This window comes from Xyrauchen texanus, chromosome 5, assembly GCF_025860055.1.
Source record: "Xyrauchen texanus isolate HMW12.3.18 chromosome 5, RBS_HiC_50CHRs, whole genome shotgun sequence".
NCBI lineage: Eukaryota > Metazoa > Chordata > Actinopteri > Cypriniformes > Catostomidae > Xyrauchen > Xyrauchen texanus.
In genome coordinates, this window is record NC_068280.1 from 20,763,346 (window position 1) to 20,778,251 (window position 14,906).

The 14,906-nt window shown below is 36.5% G+C and overlaps 1 protein-coding gene across 1 annotated transcript in view; it reads right to left on the reverse strand.

Annotated features, from left to right (window-relative positions):
* The window catches only part of prkx (protein kinase X-linked), a 67,487-nt gene that overhangs the window by 16,306 nt on the left and 36,275 nt on the right, over positions 1–14,906 (reverse strand). Inside the window, exons 4-5 of the mRNA XM_052127495.1 lie at positions 7,614–7,733; positions 1,867–1,962 (exon numbers count right to left, since the gene is read on the reverse strand). Of these exons, the coding sequence (XP_051983455.1) occupies positions 1,867–1,962; positions 7,614–7,733 (216 nt within the window). The remainder of the gene's footprint in view (positions 1–1,866; positions 1,963–7,613; positions 7,734–14,906) is intronic.

Below are 14,906 nucleotides of genomic sequence, written 5' to 3' on the forward strand. Positions count from 1 at the left end.
GGAGCGCACTTGCTGCAGATGACCTAAGCATTCAATCTGCCCATCTAATGTCATGCTGCGCTCTCCTGCAGATGTTACTCATTCTCCAATGATCTTGTGCATTTGACTTCAGGATAACATTACATTATCAAGCTTGATAAACCCCTATAGGCATAAGCCTCCGTTTTGGCTACTTTAACTTTCGTAACTACAGTAAACATGCCAGTCAAAAGAACAAAATGGATTTGCTTTGTCTGATCTAACTGTTTGTCTTTGTCTCCAAGATGCAGACTGTTTTGAGAAGTGCAGACTTGCTAGTCGCTAATGGACTAAAGTCATATTAGAGAATGCTGCTGTGATATGATTTTGTGTATGGGTCAATGATGTGATGCATTTTTTTTAATCTATTACATCTATGATCTATTAAAGGGATAGTTCACCCTAAACTGAAAATTCTCTCATCATTTACTCACTTTCATGCCATCCAAGATATGCATACATTTTTTTCTTCTGCTGAACACAAATTAATACTTTTTAAAGAAAATTTAAGCTCTGTAGGTCCATAAAATGCAAGTTAATGGTGACCGGATATTTGAAGCGCAAAGAATCATATTAAGGCAGCATGAAAGTAATCAACATGACTCCAGTGGTTAAACAATTTATATTTATTAACTAGCATTAACAAAGATTAATAATTGTAACAAATATATTGTTAATTGTTTGTTCATGTTATCTTATGCATTTACTAATGTTAACAACCTAATTGTAAAGTGTTACCGGTTCATTTTCTCAAAAACTGTAAACACTGTCTCTGTGGCACTATAATTCGTTTTTTTTTATGTATCTGTTCGTTTGCTGAAAGGCGGAAAGGGGGTGTATTTGGGAAAACAGTTTGAAAACAATGTTTGTTTTCGCAGTTTCGTTCAGTGGCGTAGAAATTAGACACTTCAGCTTTAAGTTATTCCAAAATACATTCAAAATACAAATAATAGTGATGAAATACACCTCTGTGATTAACATAGTTTCAATTATTAAAAATAATTAATTAATATTTATATAGGGAGCAGTTTCCTTAATGATATTTGAAATAAGTATATTTCCCTTGAAAAACATGTTTGAAAATAGTTGTGTGCACTTATTCATGCAAGGAAAAGTTGCAAGGAAAGTATGTTTAAGTTTAGTACTTTTCAAGTTGACAACACATTTTCAGATTAGTTAAACTGTTTTGTTTTTTTTTAACAGTAAAAATATTTTTTTGTATTAAACCAAAATTAATACTAATATAACATTTCAAAGAACTTGGCACATGCATTTTAAACTAGATTTTAAAAGGGTTTCGCCTTTTTATAATTTCGGACACCCTTTATCATTATAGTGTGTGTTTGTACAGTTGTGATGACTTCCTAGATGTTACAACAAGAGAGAATATGGCTCTGTATCATTAAGAGTTTTACAACGGTACATTAAAGGATTACATTTGAGAACATCAAAAGGGGACAGCAGGTCATTTGTTGAATCCTTAATTCCTTTAGTTCAAAAGCACCAAGAGTAATAGTGTTGAGTAAACAGACACACTTCTGCCTGTAATCTTGGGGATGCCTCAAGTCCTACAGCCATTAGTGTTTAGCTGACATGCTTAGACGAGTTCATTAGAGGGCATGTGTAAGTGTGTAAATGCAAGTGTATCTGTGAGAGCATCTCTTTAAAACTTAAATGTCTTCGTCAAGAACAGAAAACGGAAACCTTTCACAAACTCTGTACGCCCTTCCACACATAACTGTTGCTGAAGAAATGACTTTACTAGACTTTGTGTGTTAGTGTATGTACGGTATGATATGGTTAAATATGGCATATGCCATTCGGTTGTGTTTTCTCTATCAAACTCACTTTACATAGAAATCCAGATGCCGCGGAAACTCCAGCTTTCCTGCCAGAATCTTCTGGTAGATGCCAAAGGGATTATCATCAAAAAATGGAGGATACCTACAATAGAAAGACAACATAAGAAAAAAGATTTATTTTTATTTTTATATAAAGTTGGTTTTATGGGATTTGAGGGATGATTCCAAGATATCCAGGCATTGAAAACATGGACCAACCAGAGAGAGACTGAAGTATTCTTTCTGCAGACAAAGACTTATTTAAGATCAACAACTGAATGTGTCGGAATGACACGGAGCAGGCAAAATGCTTTAAAGACATATACTGGTGTTGTCCATCTTTTTGACAGCTTAATGAATTCAATACAGTTTTGCTGCATTGCAAATGGTTGATTGCTTGGTTTCTATGGCATTTGTGTAGTATGCCATTTTGAATTTAGCATATGGCCGTCACAAATGGCACCCTCCGCCCCCTTGCATTCTGCCTCTGAGTGGAGACTTTGGTGACGTAAGCGAGTGCAAACCGATGGGGTGCTAGTCAGCAAGTCCATGAGGGGGCATGAGTGGGGGCATGAGTGGTTATGTTTTTATGTGCATGCAGTTTTACAAATCATTATTGAAAAAGTCATGGCATAAATAAGGTAAAGGAACACATTTTAAGATCACTATTGAATGACAATAAAGTATTAGATAATTTAATCAAGAACCTCAAAACAAAGCACACATGTAACTACAGCAACAAAACACCATTGTTTAAATATTTAGAAAACAAATAAACATGATTCAGAAACATGGATGGTGCTTAGAACACACTGAAATGTATAGAAAGAAAATACCACTATATATTCACAAAAATAGTTATAAAATACACACAGCCACACTACTGCAGGTAATATCACTGTTATAGACCAAATGTTGCTATATCAATAAATCTTACATCAATAATCTTACAAGCTACAGCCATGTGCATTAAATTATTCTCCTTCAGCTCGTAAACTACGATCCACTGTGGTTGGTCGAGAGGATCAGTAGCGATGACTGGAGCCTGCATCAGTTGAAGGGCGCATTGAGGGTGCAATGGGATATCCTACAGTCTCGTGGACTTCGCGGGAATGCGCAAATAAAGGCCACGAGATCACTTGTTCACATCAAGTGTGCCATTTGGGTCAGGGCTTATATACGAAGTGTTCACATAACAGAATATTAATCATCATCCTTTTGGCTGTGAACTGCCACGCAGCATTTTTTTGTTCAGTGTAGACAGACGAATTGTTTGTCGCTGGAACCTTGTTGCATTTCACATAATCAAGACAAGATGTAAGGTTGTTTCTGCCTTCTCATTTGTGTGAGTATGTGATGTATGCTCTCTAATGTCTGGTAGAGTGATTCTTCGGCACTTGCCGTGTAAACCATTACTCCTCAATTACAATCTTCCAGCTCAATCCTGTTCTGACTTTACCAATAAATCATTAAGCATCCATTGTTCAAGCAATGTACTTGTGTTTAATGCTTATTGCGCAGAAAAAAATCATTAAATCAGAGAGATAACTTGAAATACGCTAATGAGCCTGCTCCTAGGCGACCACCAGAAGTCTCATGAGGGTGTAGAACACTGAAAATGAAGGAGCGTGAATGTCAGCAGTAAAGACTACTATGCAGTGATTGAAACAGAACAACGCTCAGAGTCGCAGAACAGAAAAAGAGGACAAATGTGTGACAGCTTCCATTCCCTTCCTTTCCTACATTTGAAATGTGTTTTTATCCTAGACCAACCTTGTGCCATTTAATCCTTGATAACTCTGACAAGTTCTCAAACTGATTCACAAACCACCAGTGGTACACGGAGTTCGCCAAAAATTTACAATACAACAACTGTAACCATCAACTTTTTCATTGGTATCTTTATTTTTCCATGTTTTATTTCTGATCTACAAAAATATGAATATAGCATTGTGCGTCTAAGGCTCAAATGAATAGCCAACATTCTTCTGCAATGCTTTATACAGATAAGGTTTTGACCGTTTTAAGCTGCTTGCCGTCATGGCCACGCTGACTCTGCATATACAGATGCAAAAAGCTAAATTTTCTTTTGTTTACCCTTAAAACATGAGCAGCTTGTGGATGTTCTATTTCATGAAGGCAAGCTTTGAGCGTGGCCTGTATTTAACTTTTAACTGGATTTAGCATTTTGAGCATGGTATCCATAATATAACCAGTCTGACAGATAGGTTTTAGGTGCTTCTAGGCAAACAGAAGTTTTAGGAAAGAATTCCCAAAAATATTTAGAATACATGTTTTGAATTGGATTAGAGAATGCACATTTTATTCATGTGAAACTATACTGAAATCCTTTCTAAATGTTATCATTGTGGTGTATGTGTGTTTTTCAGAAGCAAGATCACTTGTAAGTGCGTTCCAGAGATCTACAAAATAGCTAGTCAAGGGGCTGATGAGGGTTTCACAACACCATGATTGAACTACAAAAATATTGATAGTAATTACAATGTATTATGTCACCATAAAGAGATAAAATGCACAAGCTTTTGAATAAAAACTCAAAAAAGGAAAATTGTCTTAATTTACTCACTTTAATGTTGACTTTCGTTCTTCCATGGAAGTAAAAAAAAAAAAAAAAGATACAAAAGATGCAAAAGAATTTTGGTGACTAGTTGGAGCTTGGATGTTCTCTTTGCCCACGTTTCCACTATAGGAAGCCCTGAGGAGGGATGATAAAACCCCGGACGTGATAGTGAGAACACTAACTGCCCTGGCACGCACTAGCATTACCTACAGTGCATCCGGAAAGTATTCACAGCGCTTCACTTTTCGAAAATGAATTAAATTAATTATTTTCCTCAAAATTCTATGGGGTATTGTTTGTAGAATTTTGAGGAAAATTATTAATTTAATACATTTTGGAATAAGGCTGTAACATAACAAAATGTGGAAAAAGTGAAGCGCTGTGAATACTTTCCGGATGCACTGTAATTAGGCCCGTTAGTGGAAACGCGGCTAATGATTAAAGGTGGCACTTGGCCTGTATATTTTGAGACCCACAACGTTAGAACAAATGTGTCTTCTTTTCAGTTAAGACCTCTAGCTGTGGCTTTCTGAAATAAGTCAAATAAGATGGTACCACATAATAGATTGAGCAGGACTGACAGTATAGAACTTACACTCAGCTATTCCTTCTCCTGGGTGATGGAAAAGAGATATAAAGCGAAGGAGAGAGAAACAGACAGAGAGAACAGGAGAGACATATTAGTCTCTAGTGTTACTGTAAGCCGTGGCTGGTGACAGGATAAAAAAGAGAATTATGAAACTGAAACTGTTACATAACAGCACAGGTGAGGCCAAGATTCCACTGAGAATGAGAAAAGAGACAGGAGAGAGAAAACTATGAGATTGTTATTCTTGAGAAAAGCGGAATCTAATAACACCTTTTGTATTAAAACTTTCCAGCAATGTTAGAAAGGAAATAAAATCCCATTTCTTTTAAATGACAGAATTTTGTAGGACTTATGGTAAATGAAAATGGTCTTCAGAAAAACAAAACACATTAAAGTGGCTTTTTGTTTTACTGAGTTGCCAGTTATATAAAACTTTGGAAGAAATGTTTACATCAAATTTACATGAATTTTCCAGCAAATGAAGGAAATGTTCCATGTAGTCTAGAGAAAGACTTCAGTTTCCACCTTAACTCTCAGAGGAACCTCTTTCACATGTGCATTAACACAACTTCTCTTTCTGTCTTTCAAACACCCATACACACATATACCTAGCTATCTATATGCTTATTAGCCTTGATTGTTCCTGAATTAGGACCGTTACATAGTCAACGCGAGCAAGCAACGCGAGTGACACGAGCGACGCGCTCCCTTTCATAGTCTAAACAGTGGACGCAAGCAGACGCACGCGTCATGGGTGATGCGTGAAATGCAATACACCGCTCCCGTAACAGGGGGTAGTAGTGTCTGGTGATATTAGTAGAGTCGGGTCACTCAACCAGCTAAGTTGAGTCAATACTTTTGGGTAGCCGAAACTTAGCTGCCCCGCACCACTTCTGCACGCCATCTTCCACTTTTTGTGCGCCCTAGTAAACTTGTCACGGGCACTTTTCCAGTCCGTTTTCACCTTATCTACGGTCTTTCCCATCGCGGTTGCAACCTCCCTCCAGGCATTTTCCAACGCTATTTTATTGGAGTGTAATTGCGACGAACTGTCATATAAATGCGGATGTATGCGTATAAGCTCGCATAATTTTTCCTCTTCGCCCGCCATTGTATTCAAATCTTCTTCTGTAAACATAATATACTTGAATTAATGTACAATACTTGCAATGTCGCCCCCACCGGCAACGCATAGTATTGCGTGCATCGGTGTGTCGCGTATCAAAAACTAGGACGACACATTTGGCTACGCATCGACGCATAATGGCGGCCGAAGCGTAGCGACGCGTAGCCTTTCAGACGCGTACCGATGCGTTGACTATGTAAGGGCCCTTATAATTGGAATAAACTAACCATAGCTCATACCTTAAATCTAAAATACATCTACTGGCATTTTAGTGCATAAAATCATTGATCGCCTCTTCATTAACCATTTTTCCCTAATTTAGTCAAAAGACATTTGCTCACACACACATGCGGTCACTACCTTAAGGTTGCAATCTCTCTGATCGTCAAGCACAGGAGGAATATTTTCATGAAACTTTGCTACTTTCCATGAGAGAGTCACAAGACCTTTGACACGTGAGTGACAACCAGGCAGACCCAATGACCAGTGAAGGGAGCATTTGTATGTCTGTGAGTAAGCAATGCCATGTCTGCGTGTCTGTGTCTTGGAAAAAGAAAATGTCCAGGTCTCTTTCTCTACATCTCTCTCTCTCTCTCAGTCATTTACAGGAGCCTTCAAAAGAGGTCTGGGATGAATGAGTAGGGTGGGTCACTTTTTCCTCTACTCAAGAGGCTGTGAACGCTCTGGGGCAGATTTAGAGTCAGCAACACCCAGGTGGGAGAACGAAGCAGCTTGGACGGAATACACACCACAGCATTTAAAATGACTGAAGGAGAAAATAAATGTTTATTTTCATGCTTTGGAGCCCCTGTGACCAAATGAATGCTATTTCTTCTGCAAGACAGAGGTTATACTGAGAGTCCAGTTCCAGTCTATAGCTGTCCAGAAATGGGATTAATCTAAAAAATGTTGATTAGATACTGAGATATTGTAAATGCAGATTATCTGTGTGCATATAAATATGACAGTTTGTGCACACACTGAATACATGCTGCAAGGATAACACCTAAGCAAATAAGGATAAATATCGAAATGAGTATAAATCTCAAGACAGCACTGAAAGAGGCCATCTGTAGAGAGAAATGCACAATGAGCTTTAAGCTCTTGGTGCTAAACATCTAATACTGCACTGTCACCCTCTAGTGGTGTACCTTTGACAATGTGTAATCTCACCTAATCGCAAGCCATTACAAACACCATCTGAGCCACACAGAATGGAATAGCATTTTTTATTTTTTACAGTGCCTCTATTCATGACTTGTTTTGGTTAAGGACTCAATAGCTCAGGTATTTATACTTAAACAGCAAATTAAAAAAATTTGAAAAATTCCATATTTTCAAGTATACATGTGAAAGTCACATAAACATACTGTGAAGTCATTTTAACAGGTGGAAATAGGATCTCTGTTAATCCTTCTAAATGTTTATTATAAATGTTTAAACATAGTGTTGTCTTACCCTGCTAGCATTTCAAAGATGAGCACACCCAGAGCCCACCAGTCAACTGCTCGTCCATGACCTTTACTCTGTATGACTTCTGGAGCCAAATACTCAGGAGTACCACACAGAGTCCATGTCCTAGAGAGAAAGAGAGAGAGTGAGAGAAATATAATTAAGTCAATTCAAATCCGATTTTTTATTTTATTTATTTGTATAACGCATTTCACAACACACATAGTTTCAAAGCAGCTTTACAGAAAATGATGCTGTAATGTCTATAATGTCTTTAAGTCCTCTTTGAGTGGTTTAAATAAAAAAAAGGTGATCAAAAATCATGCTTTAAAAATTATTATTATTAAAAAGTGTAAGTGTACGAATGAAAGATAAAGAGTACATCTAAAGCTAAAAAGTTAGCTTTTTTCATTATACAAGAAAAGCATTTCACAAAAATAAGTTTGTAAGGATTGAAATTATACCATATACAATATACAGTAGTGCTTGTCTTTTCCCTTTGTCCACCAGTTTGGGAACTCATTGCTTCCTAGCTCCACCCTCTTTGGAAATGTGGAAAGGATAGTTCTAATAAAAGGAACTGTATAATTTCTTTGCAGATGCTATTTTATTTTATATATTGTTGCAAAATAATTCAAACACTTTTAAATGATCAAAAGTATCGAAATAATTTGTGGGGCCACTGACATAAATATACAGTCCAGGTACTGCAGTGACTGCTTAGATATAAAATAGTGTCTACCCGAGGTGTGTAATTACAGTACACGTTGTGACAGCTGGCTATCTTGACCGGGTTGTATTGGCTGGTGTAAGGTAGAGATGGTATATCAACTTCAATTCAAGGCTACAAAAGGCATAACAGCATAGAGCTAGAAGCCTGGGTGGGAGCCCACTACACCGTTTTATTTGTAGCAGAGGGTTTCTGATTACATGGAGTAGCTGTAGCTCTATGGGGGTGAAATGACAGATCGTGTTTGTAGGGGGCCACAGGGCTGGTCGTTAAATGAGCCTGTTGACCTATCCTTCAGCAAACGGCTGCCTATTGCTTCTCTATCTGGACAGGACTTGCAAATTTTAAACAGAATTTTAAGATTGTACACTGGCTAAGAATTATTTTGCAGTTTTCTTATTCTATTATTTCTGAACATCTGATTTTTATCTATTTTATATATATATTTAGTTCATGTCCCTAAAGAAAATGTATCATGGTTTTACTATAGTAATATTGTAGTAATCATGACTGAAGTAACCATGACTGCTGTCACCAGGGTTTTCTCATCAGAAATCATGGTTTTGATACAACTAACGATGGTTTTACAACAGTAATACTGTAGTTTTCATATAGTAACCATCGTTTTACTATATATTATAACCATGACAGTAACCATGTTGATTTTGTGGTTACTATGATTTTACAACAAATAACATGATTAAAATATGGTTACTGTAGTAAAACCTTGATTTTTATTAAGGGCATATCTGTTGAAGTATTTGATACCAAATCCAGTATTCTTACTTTGGAGTTGGAAGTAATAATTTTTTTTTCTGAACATAGCATATACCTCACCATACCGAAAGCATGACTCTAAAACCGTGATACAAAACTAATCATGAGAAATTTGATCCGTTACACCCCTAATATATACATGTATAGTTATACACTGTATATATACATGTATATTTATGTTATTGTGCTATAAAATCTGTACATTATAAATATCTTGAGATGAGGATACGTTCATGGGAAACTACTTTGTAGTGGTTTGTATATAGTGGCTTTTAGTTCCCCTGTTCAAACAGAATATCTGCTAAAAAGGCAATGGACAACAACTTGTGTATTTCTGCGACTGGGGTAAAATAAATGAAAAAACACAACCACACTTGGAGAACCTCAAAACGACTGTAACTACCACTTTCTAAAAAGTGGTTTCTTGCATGCAGGTCCAGTTCTTTGGAATGAAACTTTTTTGTTTGTGTTAATGTTGATGAATGCTTGTTGTTGCTTAAATAGAATAAAAGTACTGGACAACACAACATGCCTACATTTTATTTCCCCATGTGTCCTGATGTTTTGGTCTTTTATATGGATGCATGAAATAGATCTTGTGTAATATAGTGTCTACGTTCATAAACTTGCATAGAGTATTTTGGGCCTTAACCTCTCTCACATTGTAATGCTGTTCACACAGATTTACTGGCACTGAGAGGCTCCTGTTAGCACAGTGGAGGCTAATTTTCTCTATTCCAAAGAGAAGAACTAAAACCACAGTTAAACAGAAAAAGATAATGGAAAAGGCAGGCAGAAAGAAGGAACAGAATGAAAAGAAATAAGATAAGAGGGGAGTTAGGCAACCTTTGCCTGGCAACAGCCTTCCTTGCTTGTAAGTTCACTGTCATCATGATAGTATTGTGTATAAGAGAAACCTTGAAGAATCTATATCTATCAGGTAGGATTCCTGGAAAAATGTTTGTCTGTACATATGTATTTGGAGTGTGAAGTCTTTTGTTTTTGCCCTGGATGACGCCTACTAAAATGTTCAAATTAGGACCATAATACTGCTTGTATGCACCTGACTGCACTTTATATACTTTTTGAGTGTAGGTATTAATTTTATCTAAACCAAGTCTATCTAGAATGTTATCTAGAAATTAATATCTATAAATTATCAAGTTTATCTAGAAAGTACTGAGTGTATATCAAACATAAACAAGCATAAACCCCTGCAGATAGAGATGTGTGCGAGAAAATCCATGCATCACTCAATCATTTCATATTCAGTTAGGAATTACAAATCAGAAAAACAAAAAAACAACTTTTCATTATTCATTTAAAAAAAAAACAATAATAAAAATAAATAATTATTTCTTTTTTGTAATTTTGATATAATGCTAAAGTAAAAAATAAAAAATTGGAATAATAGCCACGGGACACTGCGTTTTGATTATTTTATTTCACTAATATATGGTTCGAATATTTGAGTCGCACATATGGGTGGACCTGAAACGCCCCTTTCTTCTGATTGTCTGTTGTCTTCTCAATGTTGTGAGACAGCATAAAAGTTCTCTGCTTTTTAATTGTTCAGATGAATTTATCTCAGTTAATTTGAAATTATTTACCAATCTCCAAAACTCGCCACTTTTATTGCAGCTGAGCTATCTCTCTCATCAAGTAGCCAGACGCAACCATAAAATGTTCACTGAATGCAGACAAGGATTCGTCTTCATGTGACTTTAAAACCGGGATCAGTCCCGATTTTATAAGTCATGTACTGTGACACAGTGGACTAGACGGGACACCTTTTGTCTATAGGCAGCTATAGTTTGATTGCTTTAAATAAGTGTTTTAAATTGACATCAGTGTTCCGTGCATTTTTTAAATGAGAAATAATCAAAGAGTATTGAAAGAATTGGCTTATTTTTATTTTACATATTGCATTGAGATGAACAATGCAAGATGCGGTTCAGGGAATGTACAGACTTAACATAGGGTTAATATAAGGGCATCCAGGACAGATAAGCATGCATGCCAGTGCATTATAACAGCTCCAACAGTAAATAACAAATGATAAAAAATTATAATAACAAATAAATTGGAAGATATTATTACATTTAATATTTAATATAAGACAATAAGTATTTACATGGCAGCGAAGAGCACTAATTTCAAGCTCCGGTCATTGCAACATCCATGTTTTTGAATGGGAATATGGGTAGATTTTACCTACTGGGTCGTATACGCAGCAGTTTAGTGTGCCTTTTATTATCAAACAAATGTGAAGTCTATGTGTAAATGCTGATTTTAAATTCACTGGTCAAGCTTTTGTGAGAGACGGGCATTCATGAACTTCCTTTAGCATAATTTCCATGATAAGCATGTCCCTCACACCTAAGCTCCCAGAGCAGGGTAAAGTTAGTTTTAGGTTCGATATTTTTTTGATATTCGGTTTCTCGTACCCGTGCTCTCTGAAGGAGGCAAGTTTGCAAAGATTTTGCACACTTGGCTTGATGTTACGGTATATAAATATAAATGGTATATAACTATAATAATACACAGGCATTAAACATTATTACTGAAAATTCTCCGATGTGCTTTCACTGCTAAAAGTACTTAAGGGACCATATGAAAATTCCACTCACTATTAAACACATGAGGGTCCAGTCACACATTCAGTGGACATGCAAGATAAACATAAACATTAAAAGTACACTTTTACATTCCAAATGTTGTTGTAGGTTGCCAGTTAAAAGACTGAGCCATTACAAGTGCGATTTTTACAGTAAGTCCAATAATATTTATACAGTTTATTTATTTAAAATAAATAATAATTCACCAACATTTTATTTTCACATTCCAAAGGTTGTAATAAGTTCCCAGTAGATAGACTGATACATCTCACCAGTACTAAGTCTAATGATTTTTATGATTTGTTTTTTCATAGTATAAGTTTTCACTCTATACATTCATATACACAGCCATCACTCTAGTGATTTACTAAAACCTGTGAAATGTTTTTATTTATGTTTTTAGTTTGTTTGTTTTCTTTTTAAATAACAATGTTTTTTAGATAGAACATGCAAGTCAATAGTCAAATAACTGACTGCTCTGACACCAGTGACATATTAGTTGAGGGGGGAATTTTCAAACTGTCCCTTGTGCACCATAGGCGATTATCCAAAGATAGAAACTTAACCCTGTAGTTAACCGTAAGCCTGTCTTTACAATGTAGGCATATGCTTCAATAGTCTTATGAATGTATGGTTATTTTCATAATTTACAACCATGCCTTTACAACAGGACCAACATCAACAGTCAGCAGGTTTATGTTTTTGGCTGTCTGATAAATCTGGCTACTTGATGAGAGAAATAGTTCAGCTGCAATAAATGTGGCAAGTTTTGGAGAATAAATGGTAAAGAATTTAAACCTTGTATGTGGCTTGATTCATGTATCCTTCACATTGATGAATCTGCCTGATTCCAGCCTTGCTGAAGCACCCCCAGATACTCACCAATTCTCCACCAAATTTTACAGTGTGGCTTGAAGGCCTCTCCAGATTTCCATCTATCCATTAGATGACCAGGTGGAGGATTGGTCATGATCTGGGGGTGCTTCAGCAAGGCAGATTCATCTTTGTGAAGGACACATGAATCTAGCCATGTTTAAGGTTATCCTGGAAGTAAACTGCTCTGACGCATGAACGCTGTGATTGAAAATCAGGGTTATTCCACCAAATATTGATTTCTGAAGTCTTAAAACATTAGTATTGTGTTGTTAAAAATAAATATTAACTTGTTCAACCAGTTGTCATTTTCTGCAAATAAATGCTCTAAATGGCTATATTTTTATTTGAAATTTGGGAGAAATGTTGTCAGTACTTTATAGAATAAAAAAAAAAATGTTAACCTTCTCTTTTTTACTTTATTGCCAAAGAAACATTTAGTGATTAAGGAAACTGATTATTATTGTCATGAATATGTTGCAAATTCCTGCAAATTATTTTCATGTTTAATAAAGTATCTTTCATCCACATCATTATTGAAGCCTCTTTTTGTGTTCTTAATTTACAGTTTTATTTTGTACAGTGCACAGGCCTACCATGTTTTATTTGCGTTATCCACTAAGGCTGTAGACTGTAATATGAAAATAATTCAAATAAATTAAGTCTCAGTAAGTGCCTAGATGAGCGCAGTTCTATTTGGTGTTTTGACACCCTTTCTATCCCCCTCTTCCGCGTAGAATGTCATGACAATGCAAGTCCTATCCAGCAAAATAAAGTAATTCTGGACAGCAGGCCAAGTACTTAGTCTGTTAAAGGCAAGGACTGCACTCAGCTGATGAACTGGGGATGTGGCACATAAAAACTGTTGACAGATGTGTTTTAGTGCTGTCACCGTTTAAATGTTTTGCTTGACATCTGCTTGCCTTAAGGTTCTGAAAAACAGAATGCCATAGTTGCCATTGTTGACAATTCCATTGACTACGAGGTATGATGTGCAGTTGAAGTCAGAAGTTTACATACACTTAGGTTGAAGTAATTAAAATTAATTTTTTAACCACTCCACAGATTTAATATTAGCAAACTATAGTTTTGGCAAGTCGTTTAGGACATCTACTTTGAGTATGATGTGAGTAATTGTTCAAGCAATTTTTTACAGACAGATTTTTTCACTTTTAATTGACTATATCACAATTCCAGTGGGTCAGAAGTTTACATATACTTTGTTAGTATTTGGTAGCATTGCCTTTAAATTTTTTAACTTGGGTCAAACTTTTTGGGTAGCCTTTCACAAGCTTCTTACAATAAGTGTCTGGCATTTTGGCCCATTCCTCCAGATAGAACTGGTGCAACTGAGTCCGGTTTGTAGGCCTCCTTGCTCGCACATGCTTTTTAAGTTCTGCTCACACATTGTCTATCAGATTGAGGTCAGGGCTTTGAGATGGCCACTCCAAAACCTTGACATTGTTGTCCTTAAGCCATTTTGCCACAACTTTGAAATTATGCTTGGGGTCATTGTCCATTTGGAAGACCAATTTGTGATGAGCTTTAACTTCCTGGCTGATGTCTTGAGATGTTGCTTTTCCTTCCTCATGATGCCATCAATTTTGAGAAGTGCACCAGTCCCTCCTGCAGCAAAGCACCCCCACAACATGATGCTGCCACCCCATGCTTCACAGTTGGGATGGTGTTCTTCGGCTTGCAAGCCTCACCGGTTTTTCTCCAAACGTAACGATTGTCATAATGGCCAAACAGTTCAGCTTTTGTTTCATCAGACCATATGACATTTCTCTTTGATTTTTGTCCCCATGTGCACTTGCAAACTGTAGTTTGGCTTTTAAATGGCAGTTTAATGGCTTCCTTGCTGAGCAGCCTTTCAGGTTATGCCTATATAGGATATAAATCGTTTTAAAGTGGATATAAATACTTCTCTTCCAGTTTCCTCCAGAATATTCACAAGGTCCTTTGCTGATATTCTGGTATTGATTTGCACTTTTCGCACTACATTAATCTCTAGGAGACAGAACGCATCTCCTTCCTGAGTGGTATGATGGCTGCGTGGTCCTCTGGGGTTTATACAAAGTAATTTTGTTTGTTTAGATGAACATGGTATCTTCAGGCATTTGGAAATTGCTCGCGAGGATGAACCAGACTTGTGGTGGTCCACATATTTTCTGAGGTCTTGGCTGATTTCTTTTGATTTTGCCATGATGTCAAGCAAAGATGTACTGAGTTTGAAGGTAGGCCTTAACCCTCTGGGGTCTGAGGGTGTTTTGGGCCCTGGAGATGTTTTGACATTCCTTG